This window comes from Epinephelus fuscoguttatus, linkage group LG10 (assembly GCF_011397635.1).
Source record: "Epinephelus fuscoguttatus linkage group LG10, E.fuscoguttatus.final_Chr_v1".
Taxonomy (NCBI): domain Eukaryota; kingdom Metazoa; phylum Chordata; class Actinopteri; order Perciformes; family Serranidae; genus Epinephelus; species Epinephelus fuscoguttatus.
Window position 1 is genome coordinate 18,403,114 of NC_064761.1, and position 22,729 is coordinate 18,425,842.

At 41.6% G+C, this 22,729-nt stretch overlaps 1 protein-coding gene across 2 annotated transcripts in view; it reads left to right on the forward strand.

The window, feature by feature from the left end:
- dennd1b (DENN/MADD domain containing 1B) overlaps window positions 1-22,729 on the forward strand; it is a 117,864-nt gene that overhangs the window by 74,305 nt on the left and 20,830 nt on the right. For both annotated transcript variants that reach the window (XM_049587363.1, XM_049587364.1), the window contains 3 exons: window positions 1,169-1,270; window positions 11,391-11,516; window positions 17,318-17,419. In XM_049587363.1, the coding sequence (XP_049443320.1) occupies window positions 1,169-1,270; window positions 11,391-11,516; window positions 17,318-17,419 (330 nt within the window). The remainder of the gene's footprint in view (window positions 1-1,168; window positions 1,271-11,390; window positions 11,517-17,317; window positions 17,420-22,729) is intronic.

The following is a 22,729-nucleotide window of genomic DNA, read 5'->3' on the forward strand; positions in this document are numbered from 1 at the left end:
TTTCCTCTTTATCTCCCTGTCTTGCTTGTGTGCATTCTTAACCAGAAGTACAAAAGACAGAGAGAAAGGCAGAAAAAGCATCTGCGAACAAAGAGCTTTTCTGCTTCATTGTTAAACCCTGTGTGTTGGTTGGGGGGCAAGCCGTCACCAGCACTGCTGTTGTGTGTGAATGCATGTTGCAAGCACGCGCACATTTGCACTTGTGTGTAAGTGTTGTTTGTCTGTGTGCGCGCATAATTGGGCAAATGCATATGTTGTAATGCACATATGTGTGTGTTTGTGTGTTTATTTGTGTGTGTGTGTGTGTGTGTGTGTGTGTGATATTTGTCTGACAGTTGCGGCAGTGGCAGTATTTATCACACTCTGCATCCGTGACAGACCCCCTTTCCGCCACTACATAATTAGTCCAGATCAGCATGTGAGCCTCCACTGCACAGGCTGTCACAAAAGTGACAAACTAGAAATTCACACACTATGCGGCCCCCTCCCCCCCACCACCACCCCCACCCCACACCTGCCTGCATCCTGCGCCACACTGAAATAATAGTTGAATTTGTCGCCATCAGGATGCACACAGCACAGCACAGCATCACTGTGTTGTTGTTGATGCATGAGGTTTTTGGTGCTGTGGAAAATGTTTGCGCAATCCAAATGTTTCCTCTCAGTGCTATTCTTCATTTTTGGGAGCGCGTGTGAGTTACAGTAAAGATGTCCTAATATTTTTTTTCCTGCACGCCATATTTCATCGTTAATCGTAAAGGAGTGTGATGACAGTGTGGTTTTAAATGTGACCGCTGTGCTTTCTCCTTCCCGTGGCTTCAGGATAGAAATGACTTTGTCTGCTTGGAAACACACCTGGGCCACACTACCCCCCCCCCCCCAAACTTAATTTAATGATTTTTTGAAATTATTTTAACCAAACTAGATTGTCAGGCTCTTTGTACTTACTTAAAACATACATGATTCTACCAGTGTTCAATAGTAAACACAATTACTTACTATGGGATATTAGTAAAACTTTAGAATTAATGCCTTAATTCCGTTTTGTAAAAGCAGAAAATACACATATTATTTAATTACAGGTGGAGATTTGTTCAGTGTTGTGAGATGGTGTTTAGAGTTGTTTTAAATTACTGTTGCTGATAACACTGGACATGTCTTCTTTTAGAGAGTACGAAGTCGATCACTGGAGGATGTGGTCATTTTGAATGTGGACACCAACGCCCTGGAGAGTCCCTTTGATGACCTGCACAACTTGCCCAGTGACGTGGTGAGACACACACACTGACACACACACACACACACCTTCCAGAGCTACTCAGCCTTTATTGTTTCATTACGCATGACACACAGAAGGTTCAGTTTTTCCCTCTTTCCACTCTTTCATTTGAGGCTCACTCACATAAACACACAGTCTCTTGTCCCCCAATGTACTCCCACACTGCGATACTCTCGCTCACGCCCACGTGCACGCACGCAGAAAAACACGCGCAGACAAACATACACCTGCAGAAACTTGTCAAAGTATAGCTCTGTCCCCTCCCCACATCATTAATGACTGCAGTACTGGCTCCTCAGATTGTGGCTGTCTAAAGTAAACTCCCGTCGCGTCGTATGACGCTTGAAGGCAAACAGCATTCCCCGACCATCAGAGGCTTGTGGGAAAATGTGCAACTCCCTTCCCTTCATCTCCATCCATTCTAATCATTATTTCACAAAGTCTTGCATTTCTGCCTGCCCACTGGCACGTTTCTGAGGACGAGAGATAGGAGGAGGGAACAAGGCAGAGAAGAGAAAAGAAAAGGCAGAGATGGGTGATTTTCTAGGGGGAGAGAGTGGGAAGAAGGGGGCCAATTACCAGTGTGGGCAGTGAAGCCACCTGCCAGTGCATCGTCTCTTTAATTAATGGAGCACTGACGCCGGTCAGTGCTACAGGAAGCATCACCACGGCGTCAGGGTCACTTGCACATTTACACACACACTCTCTTATTCACACACACACACACACACACACACAGACCTAGTGAACACACATGCTTGTCTTCCGCTGTCTTTGTCGAAGTAGGAATCTGTTTGTTTAGCTGTTTTTCTGGGTGTATGTATTAAAGCTCCCCCGTGAGGCACTGAGGCCCCGCTGAGGCTGCGGACGCACTATTACCCACACTGCTCATATGTTCTCAGGTTCCACCGCCTACTGGACTCCTGCCCTACCAGCAATATATAATTCAATATGCTACCCAACAGACTCCAGACCTTGTCACATTCCCACTCTGCTTCTCTTTAGCACTGCTCAGCCTACTACGCCTGCTCGTGTGCATTAATGCCTCCCTACAGCCTGCGATGATGCAGCCTTTCCTACATTTTATACATTTTCCTGCCCACTTTTTTAGCCTGTTTGCTGCCCGTCTTCCTTGTCGCTTGCCTTACTGCCTGGCTGCTCGAGTTTCATGACACCTGTCTGCCTTCCTGTCTCTCTCTCTTTCACAGTACTTACCGCCAGCCTGGACGTTTCTTGCACCCGCTGTTTGCTTCTTTGCCTGTGTGCCTGTCTGGCTACAGTACCTTCTTCTCACTTCCTGCCTGCTCGCTTTTCTGCACCCAGGGACTCGAGCCCTAAATTAAATTGCAAACTGAGTTTGTCATAAAAAGGAGTCAGGGCTTTTGAAAAGCGACAGAAGCAGAGAGAAAAGCCTTTGTCTTTGCCGTGTGATAAATTAAGTGGCAGGCTCAGAGCCTTTTTGCTTTGATCCCCCACTCACCATTTTTCCTTACTAATGACAGAACATAGCCCGCATATCATGTCAAATTACACCACCTGAAACGGAAACCTCGCTGGCATTAATATATTTATCGCAACAAATTGTTGTTGTTGTTTTTGTTCCGATTCACTTTTTTTTCTTCCTGTCTCCTCTCATCTTTTCACCGGGGCTAGTAGATTAATAAGGAAGCGAGCAGGTACTAATTGAGTGGAATTCCAGGTCTCTTGTTAGTTTGCTTGTTAGTGATGAGGACATGCCACATGGCATTTGATGTTTGTGTTTACACACAAGGAGATGTTTGAGGCATTGTGCAGTTTGTCAAACAGAGGCCTGAAATTTTGATTAATGCTGAGTGATTCTCTGCCTGGGCTGAGCTGCCGCGCGTTGTTTCTGAGCTATTAAAACACTCTTCATTTCTCTTTAATTCTCACTGTAACACTGGCTACTTAACACTCCGGCTTTATTCAGTGTGAAACTGAAGCCCTGAGACCTATGAAGCAATGATTATTCTCACTTTAAAAGCCCAGCATCACTTTGTATGAATATATAAAGCATGAAGTGGATTAAAAGGTGAAGGCCACAGGCAGTTTTTGTGTGTCTTTTAAGTCTAACTAAGAGTGAAAACAAAGCACTCTGATGTTGATTTAAGCAAACCTTTAGAGATCTGTCTAATTATGGCAACGCAGGCTGTGAGCACATGTGGACTTTATTATGTGGCTCGGCTGACCAGTGGCCGTGCTTTTAGCAGGTTCAGAGTTCACAGTTGTCCTGAATTAGCCGCCCTCTTTCAGACAGGACCCCTACACCGGCTCCACTAGCGCCCGCCCCCTTAATGGTCTTTCCCCGCAACTTCACACATAATATTTTAGATTTATTGACTATTACAAATGCTACCATGCCAGTAGCGTTTCCGTTTAGCAGAAAAAGGAAAGATCTGAATAACAGAGTAATTGGTAACGGGTCAAAAAAGGATGCAACAATCTTTTGAGAATAATGTTTTTTAAATTGGAAAAGTCATATGAATCAAAGGTGCAGCATTAATTGTGCTTTTGTTCTGGATTTGTCTTTTTAAATGCACAGTGGATGCTTTGACAGAGGCGGTAAATTAAATACATCAATCTCTTTAAGTTTTTGTTTTTAGTTTTTTTTCCCCTCTTCCATTTTTTAGTACTTACTGAAAGTCAATCTAAACATTTCCTATTTTAACTAGTGTAATTTGGTGTCTCTGCATAAAAAATAATACATATCAAGGAACTTTTTGTTGCTTTATTTGAGTTTGTGCTTTCCTCTTGTTTTGACTGTTATTCTAGATGAACATTGTGGTGATATTATTAGAGAAACAGATATTTTTTATTTTATTTTACATCATATTTTTAGCAGGATTTTGCATATTTTAAGATTGCCTACTGTAAGTTGAACTGCAAGTTTCAATAGTTTTTACACATTAATAAATCATATTAATCTCAGGGAGACTGTGCTCGTGTCAGTAAAATCAATGTGTTGACAAGCACACTGAAAAGAAATATTCAATAAAAAAACAGTTTTTTTCCCTGGAAGATCAAGGTATTTTTGTTTCTTTTTCTGAGATCCACGGTTCCTCTTCCACACAGAGATTGTGCTGATAAAGTTATAATTGGCTTTTGGTTGGTGGATCTGTTTACTGCGCTAGTCATTAAAAGTATCCAAGAATAGCGAATTAGGAGTCTGTTAATTCTGAAAACAAACAGTGTGTGACTGAATCGGATTTTTATTTGATCCCGGCAATTGATCTCAAACCAATGACGGAAGGATTTTTTTCATGTATTATTCTTTCTGTGCCACATACTCAAGGTGAGGTGCTACAATGCAGCTTACATCTTTATTTTCAGATGCTCTCTCTCACATCACAGCCTAATTCCTTCTATTCTCCTCCTCTCTGCCTCTCGCTACTTTGCTGACACCGTGTACCCATACATTCCTAGCCTTCATACATTTGATCATTTGTATTCCCAATCAAGGGGGAAATTTACAGCGTACACTCCTACTTCCTGTATTTCAAGCCTGCATTTGGAGGTTTACAAATGAATGAGGGGGTTGAGGTTGTGTCTGCGCGCCTCTCCTGAGATCACCTGGCACACTTAATCAAACATCGCGGCTTTAATTTGGTGTTCACTTTCCGATGCTCCCGGAAAACAACATCTACATCATCGTCTACAGCAGAGTACAGTCGACAGCAGGCAAACACTCACACATGCAGATGCACCGACACACACAGAGACACCCACACACTGTCGGCCAGGAATGTTCATCAATGACATTCAGATCTAGTTCACGAGTAAACTTTTGCTACTCACAGATTTTTTGGTATGTCCACCAGATTTCTCCCACTTTCAGTTTAGACACAGCCGAGGGTGTTTCATTTCACTTGTGTCTCCGAGTATAGCGGAGCCACCTACAGTAAAGCCCCTCGCATGCTGCACTAACTAGATGGTAGCCCGGTGCTGGGAATGCGGTTGCTCCACCTCAGTTACACACTGTACCAAGTCTCACTGTCTACAACATATAATAACAAGCTCCAAAGTATTTGATTATGTTGTTGTCGAGGCTGTACTTTACCGGCTGCAAATGTGGAGATCTGCTCATTTGAAACATTATTTTACAGGTTCCGATTGTTTTAGATGGCGCTGAACTGTGCGTACACTCTCGCTCTGCGGTGTTAGCAGCCCCTCATTTACTCATGTGGAGTTAAAAAGCTGCACTTCATTTTCACATACTCGTTCTGTCGGCGGTTCACTCTGAATTAGGAGTCAAAAAGAGAGAGCAGCATCACCCACTGCGTTAGTTATTGAAGTGAAAGATGACATTTAGCTGTAGTTAATTATGTATGCAAAACTCAGCCGCTCAGCTGCTATAAGAGGTCAGCTTGACAAAGTAACCCCACACCGGGGAGAATCTCATGGCAATGAGATAGCCCTATTAAAACACACACACACACACACACACTTTTTCTCCCCCTTGCTTTCTCACTCTTTTTCATTTCACTTGACTTATGTATTGTATTGCATGTACTTAACAGATTTTAACATAGCGAATTTTGTCTTATAGTATTATGTCTCACTATGTGCCTTTATATTCTCCGTTTTAACGTATTTCTTTGCTAATTTAATATTTATATTTTTTGCTATCACACCAAAGCCTACAAGTTAGTGATCTTATGTGGTTATTTATGAGAGATTGTAGATAACTCCACCTCATTAACTTAAGTAATACAGCTATTATTGTGCAACTTACCGTCATTTGGAAAATGGAGAGTAATAAAAAAAAATCAGAAAATATCTAGTATTTGTTTTAAATTGAGCCAATGAATGAATTTCATAGATTGCAACTAACATGCTCTTTGTGCACATGTATCTGTGTGTATGTGTATGTGTATGTGTATGTGTGTGTGTGTGTGTGTGTGTGTGTGAGTACATGCCGGTTCCCCGTGTGTCTTTGTTCAGATTTCTGTGTGTGTGTGTGTGTTTGTGTGTATGTGTGTGTATGTGTGTGTACAGTTCAGACTGCAGCACATCAAAAGAAAGTGGGAGATTTTCATAACTATTTTTTTTTTTCTTTGTAGTTCTTTAATTGCGTCCCCATGGCTTTCTTTCCCTGGACAGAATCTTAAACAAAACATTCTTTTTTGGTGAGAAGAAAACCCAACTTTTTATTTATTTATTTTTTTTAACAACAGACAAGTGTCAGGGTCGTTATTTAGGAGGAGTTTTTTTTTTTTGTGCTCTAGTGAAAATTTAGAGGAAAATTCTAAATATATATTCAGGGTTTTGTGAATAACATTTTTTTTATTCTTAATTTACCTTTGCTTTTTTTTTTTCATTTACTCAATAGCAAATGTAATATTTTCAGCTAGGCGCTTACGTGTTTTTCAAGTCTTGTTTTCAGTTTTTGTTGTTGTCGTTTAATAGAAATGGAAGTTAATGATATGTCCAATAGTTAATTAGCAGCAATAAACAGGTTTTATATGTTGTGTGGTCGGGCTGATTGTGTGAGCTCTTTGTACAGAAATATTGCTCGTTGTCATGCACAATATAAAGTGATAAAATTATGATCATTTATCTGATGAGTTTTACAATAGAGCAGTAGTACTTGTACGGTACTTCATCTCTTACAAAGGCAGGGAGAGGTGTTTTTGTTTTTGTCAAGCTCACAATTAGAATATTTTGTGAGAATAATGTGCGGGTGTAAATGTAATATGTACGGTACCTGCGTATTCTGTATTCAAATTTATGTGAGTGTGATACAAGTTAGGGTCCCTGATGGATGTTTGTGTTCTGATGGTCCCTGTCTGTCTGAAGGGGATGACACCACCGTCGGTGACACCAGGCGTCATGTGTGTCCGTGTACACATGCATGGACTCGCACACATTCACACAGATGCCTGGTGTCACCTACAGTGGTATCATCCCTTACAGTCAGGCAGGGATCATCGTTGCACCTGCTAATTACCATCTCCAGCTGGAGAGTTAAATGGAGATCTGTTCTATGTCTGACCTTTGACCCCGTGCTCTTTATGTGACGCACTTCAAACCCTGTTTGGGGCTGGCTGGGCTGGGCCTTAATGAGGCCCCATGTCTGCCCTCTGTGGGCTGTGCGCCTTGGATGCCCCACTTTCATCCCCGACCATCTTCCCTTGATGTAAATTGAAAAGATCACAGCTATGGGGAGAAGACCTGTACTGGAAAGGCCTCTCTGCATAGATTATGAATATCATAACTCAACAGTTTTTTTTTCCTTCCTCCCTCTCCCCCAACCACCCACTCCCCTCTCTCCTCCTGCCACCCCTTCCCTGTACAATGCTATAGTTCTAATTGGACCCAATGGGGGACTCTCTGCCTTTGATCTCATCACCGCCACTGTGACTTTACACTAAAAAATGTCACTGCCAAATAGGGTTATCACCTGTAGAGCCTGGCCTTCCTCTGATGCCTGTACGCATCTCGTTAGCTTCACTCAAACTGTAGAAGTTAATTAGTTTGACAGAGCCATTACCGCGGAGGCATACCTGATGATTGTGGTGTAGACGCCATATTCAATATCCAATTACTAAACACACATTTATTTTTTGTGTCGAATATGCGAAGGAGCACCCCATAGTCTGCGCTTCATTTTTTTCTGTTAGCAAAAACGATATTCTGGTATTTGTCATGCACTTCTACTATATTTGTTATATGTGACAATTTAATTAATTACCACATGTGACGAAAGAAGAATATCTCTCATCATGCCTTATCTTACTCGTGAATAAATGTGAAACTTTGAACTTATCACTTTATCACCCATTTCTCTCTGGGTAACAAAACACGAGTGATTGTGTCCCCACCTCATTAAAAAGTGTTTGCCACTGCAGTGCTCTCACCCGTTCAAAGCTGCTGTACAGAACTCTGTGTGCAGAGTAAACTCCGCTGCTATCCCGTCTTCTCTGACAGTCTTTGGGGTATGCCTCCCCCACTTAGACTGACATTGTGTTCGCTTTGATTCCCCCCCCCCCCCCCGAAAAAAAAGACAGTTTAATGATTTGCGAGGATGAAAAAAATCAGTGAAAACGCACATAAACATGAAATATTAATTCCAGAAAGGGCTTTACATAAACATAAAAGCATTTAGCACAATGAGTGAATATGGAGATGACACTTGTTAATTTAACCGTGATAAACTTCCTGTTTGATGCCTGGGAGCATTTGCAATGGCAGCGCGGGGACGTTGTGGAGAGTGAGAAAGCCCAGGGGAGAGGAATCCACGCTGTTCGTTTTGTCTTTGTCCCAGTTTAAGACTGCCACTCTCTCTGTCTTGCTTTCTCTCCTTCTCTCTCAGCCTCTGTTTCTTTCCGCCTGTCCTCTGTGCGAGCTGTGCTCACACTTTGCTTCTCCTCCCTGAAGTCTCCCACATAGGCTAATTGCAGATGCCAGACCACGGTATCCCTCTAACGCTGCAGCTACACAGCGTGATATATTTGGTCACCTCTGATTGAAGTTGACCTGATCAAAATTTTAGCACATTACAGAAGAAGTGGGGTCATTTAATGGTAGACACAACCTCAAATTTTCCCCTGCTTTCATCTCTTCTTCCTTCTCCTCCTGCCCACAAATACTGCTACAACCAATGGCAGCACTGAAACTAATAATACTAATGTAGTAGAATTAGCTGTAAATGTTCTATGCTGCTTTACAGAGGCGGACAAGCCAGACAATAAACATACAAATACCTGACTGGCGAAATACACTGCAGTGTTGAATCTAATAGGCAGAGTGCTAACCAAATATGTTAATTTACTCTGTTCTTTGTTGTTGAACACACACTTATTGCTTGTTTCACCCCATATTCAGACAGCAGAGTGGTGAAGTAAGTAAGGAGGGAAGTTAAATTTCAGTTATGCTTTCTGCACGAAGGTCGCAAGGACATGATCTAACGAGGAATATTGATGAGGAAATATTTGGATCTTTTATACACTGTATGGGTTTCTCCTCATGGCAAACCAGGGCCAGTGAGGAAAACTTCATCAGTTAGCCAATTTTCCACTGGATTTTGGATTATTGCTGAAAATAAGTTCTCTGGCAAACAGAAGTTCATAATATTTACAAATAAACCACACTTTTTTTTATTTTTGAAGCATAAATGCAATTGCAAGAAGTACAAAGCTAACGCAAGCCTATAAGTGAACTACGCTATGGTTGCATGACTTAATGCCAACACCAAAACAAGGTTGTAAAGCTGTGTTTAACTTGATGAGGTTCTGTAGTCTCATTGAGCCACTTGGAAGCAACTGCCTTTCTAAGACACATAAAGCCTTCAGAACTCATGAGTGGGGTATTTACTGAATGAAAATCCATTCGGAAAAAAACATTGACTTTGAGATGAAGAAACTGCGAGTGCAATAACACTAAAGGGCCATACACGTGCCACGTCTTTAACCGCCTGGAAAACGCAAGGTCGGACGCTCGGCACTACTTTTGTGCCTTTTTTGAGCCAGCTTTCATGAACGTGGCAGCAGGTTGCTAAGCAGCCATAACAGTCACCATATCATAGCCTTTGTACCTCAAGTGTAGAGCTGATCTTCCAGGCGCTGTTTATGTATGTAGGCGTATTGTCCGGGTGACAGATGAAAAGCCTTGACAGCTCTGCACCAAAATGATCAACTTATCACGGACTGATATTTAGTGACAAAGGGAAAGATATCTGTCAGCTGTGATTGGTTATTCCTCGTCGCATGACATGTGGTGCGCGCTGTGTCCGAAAAGTTGAACTAGGTTTTCCTCCGCACTGAAAAATAGCCGCTCAGGAATGCGTGCGCGCCTGCCGCACGGCTATTCAGTTTCTTCTCTCATTCACGTTCGTTTAAGTTAGAAAATGTTAGATCTGCATGGACATTGTCTGACATCACTTTGGCCGTGTGGACCCTCGCAACATTCGCAGATGCGTCAAGTATAAGTCAAGCATAAGAAAATAAGAAGGTAGGACATTCTTACCTGGAGTGCTTTGGTTTAATCTGCCCAACTGTAGTGCCCACTAGCAAGACATCAGATCCCTATCAGTCACATGCTCAGTTCAGTAGGCGACACTGCTGAGTTCTGTTGTAGCATTTTTAGCTCTTTATATGTTGGTTGACAGTATAGAGTATAATATAAAAAACAATGCAAAGTTTTTCAGTGAGGATCTACAACTAATCCGTTTTCCACTAATGAAGTTGAGTGTTTTTCTTTAAAGTCTCAATTCAAGCCCGTACTACTGCTGACAATCCACACCAAACTGCATTACAGTAATCTAGACCTCCTGTGCAACCCAATCAAACGTTGTGCTTTTGTGCTACGCTGGCACAGCCCACACAGAGAGCAGCAGTCCCTCGCTATCTCTGCCTCCTCCTCGCTCTGCCACAACACAGTCAGACTACTGCTGAGCAGGTGAGGAGAGCCTCTTGACAACTTCCTTCCCAGACTCCCCAGGGCCCGGTGGCCAGGGTGAATCTTTTGTCATCCTAAAACAAGCTCGGGCCTGCTGCTCCTCCACTCTCGCCTGGAGTCCTGGAGACAGAGCCAGGAGAGGGGAAAATAATTAAAGACATTTTATGTCAAGAGTCCCTTTCTAGAGGGAGTTCGGGAGAGCCAACAGGGGAGGGGAAAACAGGAGGACTGGAAAAGAAAGAGGAGAAGAGTAAGAAATGGAGGGAGAGGTGGAAAAAAAAGCAAGAAGGTGATGGAGAGGAGAGCGGAGCGGGGGTGGCAGCATGGAGAGTGAGGGTGAGAGAGGGAGAGCAAAGATGTGAGTTTCCATTTCCTCTCTGCTGTCCCCTCCCTCCCTCTCGCCGCCCCCCGTCCTCTGCTCAATTAGCAAAGCAGCAGGTGCTCCCAGCAGCACAACAGATAAGCTTGGAGGAAAGGCTGAAGCTTTTCCCTTTCTTTTCTTTCCTTTTTTGAGATGACCTGCAAATGTGATACTTCACACCCAGAATGGGCTAGCTGTTTCCTCCACCAATTTCAGAGGTGATAATTTAACTTTTACCCCTCCATCTCTCCCCTTTCCCGCCCTCCCACCCCTCTCTCCTTTCCCCTCACTTTCTGCCTCTCTTTTTCCCTCTTTCTCTTTGTGTTTTTCCACCAGGTGTCTTCTCTGAAGAGCAAGCTGAAGAAGCAGTCAACAGCAACAGGAAGTGGTGTGGCGAGGGCCTTCCTGAGAGCGCAGGCCGCTCTGTTTGGATCCTACCGAGATGCCCTCAGATATAGACCTGTAAGGATCCAGTGTCGATATTCACTGCTAATCATTGTGTGTAGTATCTTGGCTGGGTCATTTTAGCATTACTTTCTTTAATTACATCTGTTTGGCTATACGTGTGTATAAGATGAAACCCAGGGTGTGATACAAACATCCAGCGTAGGGATGCCGAGAATGTTTTGACTAGTTATGAGTGTTGGGCTTTGGGTTAATTTTGCCATGCCAGTTAACTGCACTGCACACCACCCTGGTCCGGTGGCAGCTAGCTAGTGGTGCTGCTTATTTCCCATTTACCACTTAGAACGCCATCCCGACCAAACAGCGTTGCTGTGGAAACATCATGCCCACCTTCTGGTTTTGCCCCAGGTCGCCCTGGCAAGTAAACGGCTCCATTTTGAGCCGCAAACCCCCCTTAGCATTGTTAACTATGTTATCACTGTCAGCTCTGTTGGCACCATTAGCAGCGTCAGTAAGGCTAGTAGTGCCAACATAGTTAACAAAGTTAAAGGGGGATTTGCAGCTTAAAATGAAGCCACTTACTCACTGGGATGACCCGGGGAGAGACCGGAGGCCACTATGTTTCCACAGCAAGGCAGTCTTGGTGGTGAGTGGCTTTTAAATGCTGCACTAAAGCTCACTGAGTCAATGGAGAGCCGATCTCTTGTACGTCATGTCATTTTGCCTTTTTTTTTTTTTAAACTAACTGATTAGTTACTGGTTAATGGGTGTCGGTGTTATGGAAAACTAAATTAATCGAAAATGACATCCCTAATCCAGCTTTAAAAAAAAAAAAGTAAATTAATTAAAAATTCTCAGTTTCCTAGTGTTATCGAGCCATTCAGAGATTTTTGGTTTTATTCTCCACGTTTTGAGATATCCGTCCTGATACAATGTATGTAAATGGAATTGTGTTTGTGGTCATCTAAGCAAAATATCCCCCTTACTCAGAACATCCTGTGAACTGTTTTTATAGAGACAATTTCTCAAAATGTAAAACCAAAACTATTTGCAAATGAAATTAAGAGATTTTCTTCTCATAATTTAGCTGATCTGACCATTTAAGCTCATCTCAGATCCATCCCTGTACTGGACAGCACACAAACATGCTTACAGCTACCAGTTGTCAACAGTAATCATGCATATACAAACAGTGACACATATTGATTAGATATTGGCCACAGATTCACAGAAAATCACAAGCAGAAATACTTGCAGACATGAATATAATATCTTCGACCCTCAGACTGTACAGCAGTAGCAATCTCAGTTTGGGTGAGATGAGTCAAATTTCACTGGAGTCTGGTTAGACTGGGGCAGTTTTGACTGAAGGTAAAAGGTGTGTTTTCAGCTGGAGCGCAGAGCTAAGGTGGGCCTGTCTGAGGCAGTGAAATGTCAGAGGAGCTGAAAAGAGTCAGGACGTTCCCTTTGAAGATCCCTTTTAGCCACCTTTGGTGTTTTACTCTCCTTTACTAAGCCCCCCTAACATTTCTTCTCTGGATCTCTTCTGCTTATCAAGTCTGAGTCAGAGCAGAGCAAACTACAGCATGTCCTGTTTGTCAAATAGCGAAGCCTTTGTTCCTTTGGCTTTGAGATTAATTGGACTTTGTGGACTCCCGGAGTCAAGATGCTACATTATTGATGCTGTCTCTCTTTTCTCTGTATACAGACAGTATACGAACAAACTGCCTCCCCTCTGACACAAGCACTGAGACTCAGTGTATGTGTGTGTTAGTGTATGTGAGAGCACGACATGCAGTAATTTCTCAGTTCGCTCACGCTCACATCGTTTTTTTCTCTTCTTTTAGACAGGATCTGTATAAAAGCCCTGGAGTTAACATACATGCAGACACATAAGCATGCATAAACTGCACATCTGCTTTCGTGGAGATGCTGATGATACTCACTGCGTTCTGATATTTGCGGAATATCACTCTGCTAGAGATTGTTCTGAGCCGAAGAGAAGATCTTTGCCGACAGAGCCGAGCCGAGCGCCGTGGTTCACAGGCCCATATGCCTCGACAGAAGGAGGGGTGTGGATGTTTGGTTGGAGTCTTGCTGAGTTGTAAATGAAACAATACTGGAAAACGATAATGAGTTGAAAAGCAATCAGCTGATTAGAACAGCATTTCTCAGGTCATCAATTTCAGCTCACGTTGATGCTCCCCCAGGTGCTTCTCACCAGCGTAGAGCAGCGCACATGTGTCTGGCAAAAGGAACCTGAAATAGCAGTTCAAATTAGTTTTCGCCACCACTGATGAAGCCAAGTCGGGTAGGTGGGTGCGCGTATTCAGTCGGTGCTGTTTAGGAGCAGAATTAGTTCGACTCAAGTTGGCATGTAACCAGTTCATCATCCAACCAGGTGTAAAAACTGTGGGTAGGAGAGATCAGGGTGCAATCTCGTGTTTATAAGCAGCCAAGACTGTTTTTAGACACAACATCTTACACATTGCATATTCTCATGGGTAGAAGATTGATATAATGTGTTCACATACAGTAGGAGTCCTACACAAGAACATGCTGGTCTATACCAAGGTGAATTTCGTTTTTTGGAAAAGGATAATTTTGAAAGATTTAGTTATCGCATTAAAACAATTCACACATATTAAAATACACATTTCACAACAGCTGTACATGAATAAACAGCTCAGTTTGCTTTTATTCAGTCATAAAACATCCCACACTTGACACACTCATTCAAAAATTCCACAAAAAACAAAACAAAACACAGATTTATTCCAACATCAACAATTTAAACAAAATAAAACACACTGTAAACAACATGAAAAAGTGTTTTGCATAAAATTGAAGCATGACACATAAAACGTAAAGCTTTAACTACAGTCGTCACCATTTATTCTAAAGAATATTTGGAATTTCAGTCTCAAATTAAATAAGCTGTTTCTGGTCATTCAAAGGAAATACCAATGAATAACAATATTCAGTTTAATTATTAAATCCATGTGGAACATTGCTTACAAATTAATTTGCATAAGCTTTCATCATGATCTCATTAACAAACAATACTCACTGATAATCTAATAAAAATGGCTGCAGGTTTGCCAGAGTAAATATAACACATAGATTTAGAAGCGTCCACACATACCTGCATCTCCTAAACTCTGACACAGTAAATGATATTGTCATAGTCATAGATATCTACTTACCTCAGATCTGAACATTCTTCTGCAGAGAACTGCCCACTTGTTCTTTCGTGTTGAACACATCTGCTACATGACTTTTTGTGTGTGTGTGTGTGTGTGTGTGTGTGTGTGTGTGTGTGTGTAATTGTTTCTATGTAATGGTGTCCCTAATGCTTACAATCTCTTATATAACATACATGCAATTCATAGATATCAGGCAAACATGAAACATAGAAGGACTCACAGACATAAGATAAATGTATATTCACACTTATATGTATTGTTAGATACCTTCATTTTACTATGGCAGTCACTCATGCAAACTCCTCATGCCCACTGGTCACCCACCACATTTAGTTATCTGTCCCTCCCCAGCTCGAACTGTAAATTTTCTTCTATACATTATCAAATTGCTGTTTTTGCACTTGTCTTCATAGGGTTGTCTTTTTTATGGCCAAAAAATATTTTAGTGATTCTTTCATGTGTTTAAAGTAGGGGCTTCTGATGAAATCCAGTGTTTGAATGACTGTCTTATAAGTTCTGTGACAAGGTGAGTTTCATGCTCACATATATGGAGGACAGTCTAGTGCATGGGGTCAGCAACCATAACTATCAAATATATTTGAGTCTTACAGTGAAGGTTACACAGCCTATTAGGTCTAAACATTTATTAGAAGTTTTACCCAAGATGGCAACTGTACAGTGGGCTGTTTAGGATTATTTGAGGTCTAGTGTGTAGGTTTTAGTGGCATCTAGTGGTGAGGTTGCAGATTGCAACGAACTGAATCTTCTTGCGTGTGCATAACATAAAGGAGAACTACAGTCACTGACACGAAAACATGAACACAACAATTGCCCGTTCTAGAGCTAGTGTTGTCTGTTCTGGGCTACTGTAGAAACAACATGGCGGACTCTGTGCATATGTAAATATAAATGGCTCATTCTAAGGTAATGAAAACACAACAAATCTTAGTTTCAGGTCATTATTAACTAAAACATAGTTATGAATATTATATTCCATTTCTACCAATAGATGCCCCTAAATCCTACAGAGTGAACCTTTACCTTTGCAGCATGGCAGTGAAAGCGATCAAATCTGTCCATGCACTATTGAATTTATGAAAACAAAAAGTCTGGAAGCCTTATTAAAAAACAAAATACCAACAGGCACTAAAGGCATGTGTAATGTGTGTATTAACTTCAACATGACACACACAAATTACCATGGCAGCTTAGAGGGTAGTAGTGCTAACGTATCACTCTGCATTTGCTGTAAAATGACCCTTCCTTTAAGCAAGGCACTCAACTCTCAGCTGTTTTATTTACAAAATCCGATGCTTTTAATTTTTAGTTATATTATGAAGGCACATGCAGTTACAATACCAGTCCAGCTTCATGTTGTTTCTCTGAATAAACTTTGTTTCACCAATTTCATTTTACAGGCTACATACAGTTGAGATGTAGTCTTTCATACTTTAACTGGAAGTTGGCATGGTATTTCTTGTGCTGGGCGACCTTTAGACCCTCTCAAAATAGATAAAATGAATGTGGCTCTCTTCCTTTTTCATCTTTTAAACAGTCTAGTTAGAAGATTCCAGCAGCGTTAGCAGTTGGCATTCGGTGCAGGCCTTTGTGAACCAAAGGATTTTGTTGGATACTGTACTGTGTACACAGACCCGGTCTTAAAGTTGAGTTTGGAAGTTTTTTCAGTAGCAGTTAGTTGTTAGTCTCAGCATGCTATTCAGTTCTGTTTGCTGCAGTATGGTCCGAGGCTGTAGCAGCCAGATGGAGACTGAAAAGCTGATTAAACTACAACAAGTTACTTTCAACTCGGCTTTTACGAGAGAATACGCCTTAAAAACTTTTAGTGATGTAAGTGGAGCAGTATTCCTGTGATGTAATTCGGGCCACTGGTATCATCCGCCCATCCTCGAAAATGGGGTTAGTCTCCGGTGTTGTTGAGCTGTTTTTATGTGCCACACTGTGCTCGTAGCGTGGAACAGACAAAGCACATTGTTTTACTCCAGAAGAATTTAGAGCATCATTGAAATATGTGAGAATTATGTTAATTATGAGAAAACATGAATTGGGAATGGCTGTGGGGCAGCGTGTGATTGGCCTGCAGTGATTCTGTTGTCATCCTCCATGTCTATAGCTCACAGGCCAACAGACATGATGTAAGAAATAGTAATAGTGTGATAATGTGTTCATGTTGAGTACTGGGGAGTTTACTGGGACACTGTCTCGCGGTCCGGGGGAGATCGTGTGCACTCTTCCAGGGGAACTCTTCCTCCTCCTTCTTGATCCTTCCTCTTTTCCTTCCTGTCTCTCTTTTCCACTCATTTTTTTGTTTTGAGGCCCACTTAGCTCACTAATGAAGAAATCACTTGAAATACTTCAGACTTTTTACAGTGCGTAATGATAATAGACATGATGTGATCCTTCTAGTGCTGTGAATCATATTGTAAACAGCATTGTTTAGTTAGGACCCCCTGCCTTTCAAGGCAACACACGCATCTGCCTCCATTTCCTGTGGCTCATTTCTCAACCAAGTAAACACGGTGGAAAAACAGATTGGTACAAAGGAAAGTGAGCCAAAATGAATAAGTATTTCTTTTTTCTTTTTTTTTTTTACAATTAAATATTTTGCCAATAATTTTTCTGTGGAATCCTCAGGGGGAGCCAATCACTTTCTGTGAGGAGAGCTTTGTGAACCATCGATCGAGCACCATGAGGAACTTCCTGTCCATGGCTGTCAACCTGCAGCTCTTCAAACAGGTACAAACAGCTGTCTGCATAGATGCTGTGTGTGTGTGTGTGTGTGATTGTCTGTGATTGTCTGTGTGTGATTGTGTGTATTAGTTTCTTTAAAGGACTCATTTTTGGCACACTGTGACCAGTAAAATGATTCCAATGTGAGAAAATGTTTGAATTTTGGACCTCATATTTATCTTAAAGCACTAAAACTGAAACTTTACTCATCTTTACATCATAGTCTTATATAAGAATTCTCCTGGCATGGGTACATTTACAGATACACATCTCTATCATGTAAGCTAGAGGCAAGCACAAATAGAAAAAAGATGACTGAGTGCGTGGAGGTTACTTTGTCCTCTCTCATCAATGTCAGTTTATTTTTGGGCTGTAATTTTTTTGAGCAGATTTTTTATTTAGTAGTGTGAAAGTCTTCATTTTTACAGATGTCTCTCAGCACTACTTGTGCTCAACAAACTGTCAACTGGGTAAAGTTAGCATTTAACATCTTGACTGTTCAGTTATTCAAAGTGAGGTGAAATGGAGAAGAGAGAGGCCTGGGATTGTGGACGGTTATTGACCCCTCGAAACTGTTTACTGTGGTTATCTTTCAACACGCTTATGTTATGTCTTAATGTCTCTCTGTTTGCTCAATTTTGCCTTGTGTACAAACAAAACCCTGATAAGTCAGGCCTGTCAAAAGTCATTTTACTGTACAAAACTATACTGAAATCACAATAAGTCTTTAACATTTTCGCATAAGCTTGAATTTTAACTTTGTCCCCAGAAATCTGAGTATCCACCACAAGTAGATACATTGTCAACCCCACTGTGTTCATGTGTGTATGTATGTGCAGTGTGTGAGCAGGTATACTTTATTCATGTGTGGTTACACAAGTTTCCCTTAAAACCACTCATGTATACTTAATATGTTTTTCCCTCCGAAATCCCTTCAGCAATACTAAACTTAGCCGAGCCAGAGCCGAGCGGAGAGACACCTCTGGCTCCGAAGAAAATTTCCTCTCACCCCTTGAATTTTTCTTTGTGCTCTCTGACCTGTGATAGTAGTGTGATTTACCCCCGAGAGTTGCTGCACAGCGGCCCTCAATCAGCCTTTTGTTTCTCTGGACACTCTGCCCCGTCTATAATTTTCCCAGGCAGAGCAGATAGCGAGCAGCAGTTCAAAGCATCCTCCCGGGCTGGCTCCTGCCTCAGCGGTAGCATTGGGAAACAGGCCCTTATCTCCTCCTCCTCCTCTCTAGCACGGGGGATGGGGTGAGCTTATCTCTTCCACTCCTCTTTCGACTAAAGTGAGAGAGGCCAGCGGTCCGCCCGAGCCCTGCTCTGGCCATGACCCACATCCGCTCGCAAACACGCAAACAATCCTCAACTTGCGTGGCCACACACATGCACGCATTAATTTCTCTATAAGTAAGTATGCACTCTGGGACTGGAGATGTTTGGATTTTTTCCAGTGCTTCTGCTTCTTGTTTTGTTATTGATTGTTTTAATACTAAAGTGTTTTGTCTTTTAATGCACCTATAATCCAATATGCTGTCTTCATTGGCAGTATATTGTGCATTATTTATAGGTGTGTAAGTAGGACTGCTTTCTGGTTAGTATGCGCCGTAATTAAAAACATAAATAGCATTTGGCTCCATACAGTGAGTAATAAATTCTGGCTGCTCTGAGTCTTCATATTTATGAAGACACATAGATTAAAACCCACAGATGTTGCTTTGCTGATGCATAGGAGCAGGGATTAACCTTTTACAGTACTTTCAAAAACTTTTTTCATTACTTTGTGTTTGTTTCCCCTGTTCTCCAGCTAAAGTTACCAGTTAGAGCTTTATTTCCTGACGTGATTGTTGACAGAGGATAGTGTGAACAAACACGTTGGGTTGCTCAATTATCAAGCAACAATCATTAGTGCTCGACTAGACTAAAAACGACGTGTCTCATACACTACAGTCAGTGGTATGAATCCATTCACTCGCACACAATCGCCTTAAAAGTGTGGGATTTGTCACTGTCACCTGTATTTAAACAAGAATGGGTCAAACTTGAGCCAAATTCAAACCATATTATTGGAATAGGTAGACCACAACACACTTTGTGCACACGGTTAAGCACACACGCGTGTCGAGGTGTTACCTGAGTTTGAGGTGTTACCGGTGCAGCAGGAAATTGCTTTTCTACAGGTGATTTTGTTTTTCATTCCTTGTAAAGCAGCACTTTTGCTTCCAAAGTAATTCCAGTTTTATAGAAGGAACAGCACAGAGTTGTTCATGCAAATTTAGCAAAATATTCTTAGTACTTTTGGAGCTGAATGACCTCAGGGACAGAGAGGCTATTGTGTGTTGTCATATGTCATTAAACACCATTAATTACATTTTATGCCCCTATTAAAATGTATTATTATATTAAATGACTTACTGTAAGATGGTGGATAAGAACACTGTAATAACTAAAATGTTAATGTTGAGTGCATTTGTGCTTGGGGGACAGGAAGCAAAAACAATACTCTCTCTTATCTTGTGCCTCTGTGAAATACAGACACAAAGCCAACCCTGAAATAAATACACACGTATACACCTCTTAAAATGTCACAGTTTCACCTTCTAACACACTTCTGTTCTGTTCCTGGACGTTTTCCCGTGTGCCCACCAGCCCATCTCTGTTCAGAACAGAACAAGTGGGAGAAGTCTCCTAAAAGAATGCGGGGGGAAAGCCTGTCGACATTAACCTGCTTCCTATCAACCATCCTCAGCTCCTACACACTCACAAGCACACACTGCACACACTGTCATGTGTGTGTGTGTGTGTGTGTATTGTGCTCGCAGAGGCTGATTCAATGAAGTCTCTTCCTCTTATTGACAAAACTAAGCCATACACAGTTTTATTGAGTCTGTGGGGGACTTGTACTCTGATAATTTACTGCCAGGAGCCTTTGTAGACAATGTGCGTCCCATCAATCAATAGTCATCCGTCATTCTCGCTGTGTATGAATGCAGCAGCCGAGACGTTTATCGAAAGGGGGAAAGGTGTGTCCTTGCAAAACCAAATTATCTGATTGAAAATCTGATCATGTCGCTGCTCCATCCACGAAAGTACATTTTCTTATTTAAGAAATATGAATGAATGAATCAATCAGTTTAATTTAAAGTATAGAGTCACCACGAGGCATGGTCCCAAATCAATTTACAATAGGATAAAATATGCAGCAGACAGAAAGAATAAGAAAAAATTAAAATAAAACAACCATTTTAAAAAAACATCAAAGTCAAAGGGTATGTTTGAATATGATAAATAATAACAATTGAAATAAAACTATCACATTAAAATCATGAGTGATGAGTCATGAGCTGCTGCCTCCATGGTCAAGTAAAGTGCTTCAGAATGCACGACTGCCAATGGCTGCTAGACAGCTTGCCCCTAAAACTTTCTTACTGAACAAAATTAATTTCAGATATTTCCAGCTTCTTTCTTAAAATGCAAAATCAATTTTTATACAAGACATTGGGGTCTTCTTCATAACTTATTAAAAATCTTATTATGTGCTCCTCTGTGGCAAGTTTCACAGTTAACCAGCTCAAAAAGAAGTATATTGTATAATGGCTATTTTTTATTGAGTTTGATTGTTGCAGGCTATCAAGCAGTGGTTGCCGCTTGCTCTCCAGGCTTCCTTTTAGCCAAATTTTGGTTTCCATGCCCTGGTTACTTGCAGAGATGGTGGCGAGCTGCACTGTAAACACAAATCCACTTCAAAACTTCCCCTCAGAAACCCGTGAGTGACATGATTTCCGCTTTGTCCCCAAGTATCTACAGTTTATGGGCTAAAATTCCAGGACGCAGAAATTACATTTCCTTCAGGCTCTCCATGTATTTCTCTGTAAATGAACCCCTGTAGAGTCCTAATCCCAACTTCTGGCTCCACGGTTCCAGAGTTTAAATAAATCTAGACCACTGTGACCTACCCGTGAGTGAGTCACCATGCTGGTAGCCAGATGGAATAACTCTCCCCGTCTGCAGTCTGCAACTACAGCAGCAACAGGAAACAAGATGACATGTAGACACGAAGAGATGGAGCAGGATTCACCTCAAAATGTAGAACTAAAATGTGGACTTTATCCTCACATGTAGTTTGGGTTTGATTAGCAGTCAAAAACTATTTATGGTTGGAATGGTAATGGAGTAAGAAACAGTATGTAAAAGTATTCTTGCCTTTGTTTAAAAAGAGGAAAGTTTTGAAATGCAACAAAGATCCCAAGGCTGGAATCAAACCGGGGACATTGTGGTTATATGACACGTGCTGTAACCATTCAGCTACCAAGGGATACCATAAAGTTGTTTTATTAAGTCGTTGGAATAACAAATATTATCAACAAAGTGCAAATGGTTTTAAAAGTCTCCTACTTTCTGTTTGAATGACTCTGGTCTTGATGTCGTCCCACCCTGAAATTATTTTCTGTTTTCTTTGAGTGTTTCCTCTTTTTTTTTTTTTTTTAGGTCTCTCAAAAACAAAGAAAATGAGCCTTTTTGTTGTGTCCTTGTGTTTGTGTACGTGCACGTGTGCATGAGCAAGTGTTTTGTTTTTTTTTAAGTGTCTGTTTGTGCGTGTGAGAGTGTGGTGATCACAGTCTGCCATTGTTGAGTAATGTCCAATTAAGGCCCACAGTGCGGCAGGTAATCTGGCTGGGGTGTGCGGAGGGAGACGAGGGAGGGGGGGGGGGGGGGTAAGTGGAGGCTTTGGCTTGGTGATGATTTGGGTTGATTATCTGCACTAATTGGGCCAGCCAAGTAGCGGAGCAGTGGTTGAAACCTGCAGTCTCACCTCTCATTAAAAAGATCTAATGATGAGTCTCCGGCTCTTCTGACCAGAGGAGCGGGTGGCCGTGTCGGTCGCTAGTTAGCGGGCTGTCCCTGAGGACACGCGGCCTAAAACAACCTACGCTGTTGTTACACTTTGGACACAGTTGCAGAGGTGGGAGTAGGATTGCTACAGTTAAGAAATTATCTGACAATATGTTGCTGTCAAGTGTTAAAAAGAATAGGGTACCATTTGTTGTTCTTGAAAACACAAAAGAATGCTTGAAAGGTAGGAGGTGTGGATTGTTAATGAATGCAGTCATCAGTCAAAATAGATTTTAGCTCTAAATCCAAATGCTTTTGCATGTACTAATTATTTTGAATGACACTGTTACTGATTGTTAGCTGCTTTTCCCTCCTACCTCGAAACAAGTAAACTCTGAAGAGGTTAAAAACATAGATTTCAGTTTGAGGTTAAACACAGAGATTTAGAAAACGTAAACACATGCAAACTAGTGTAAAGTT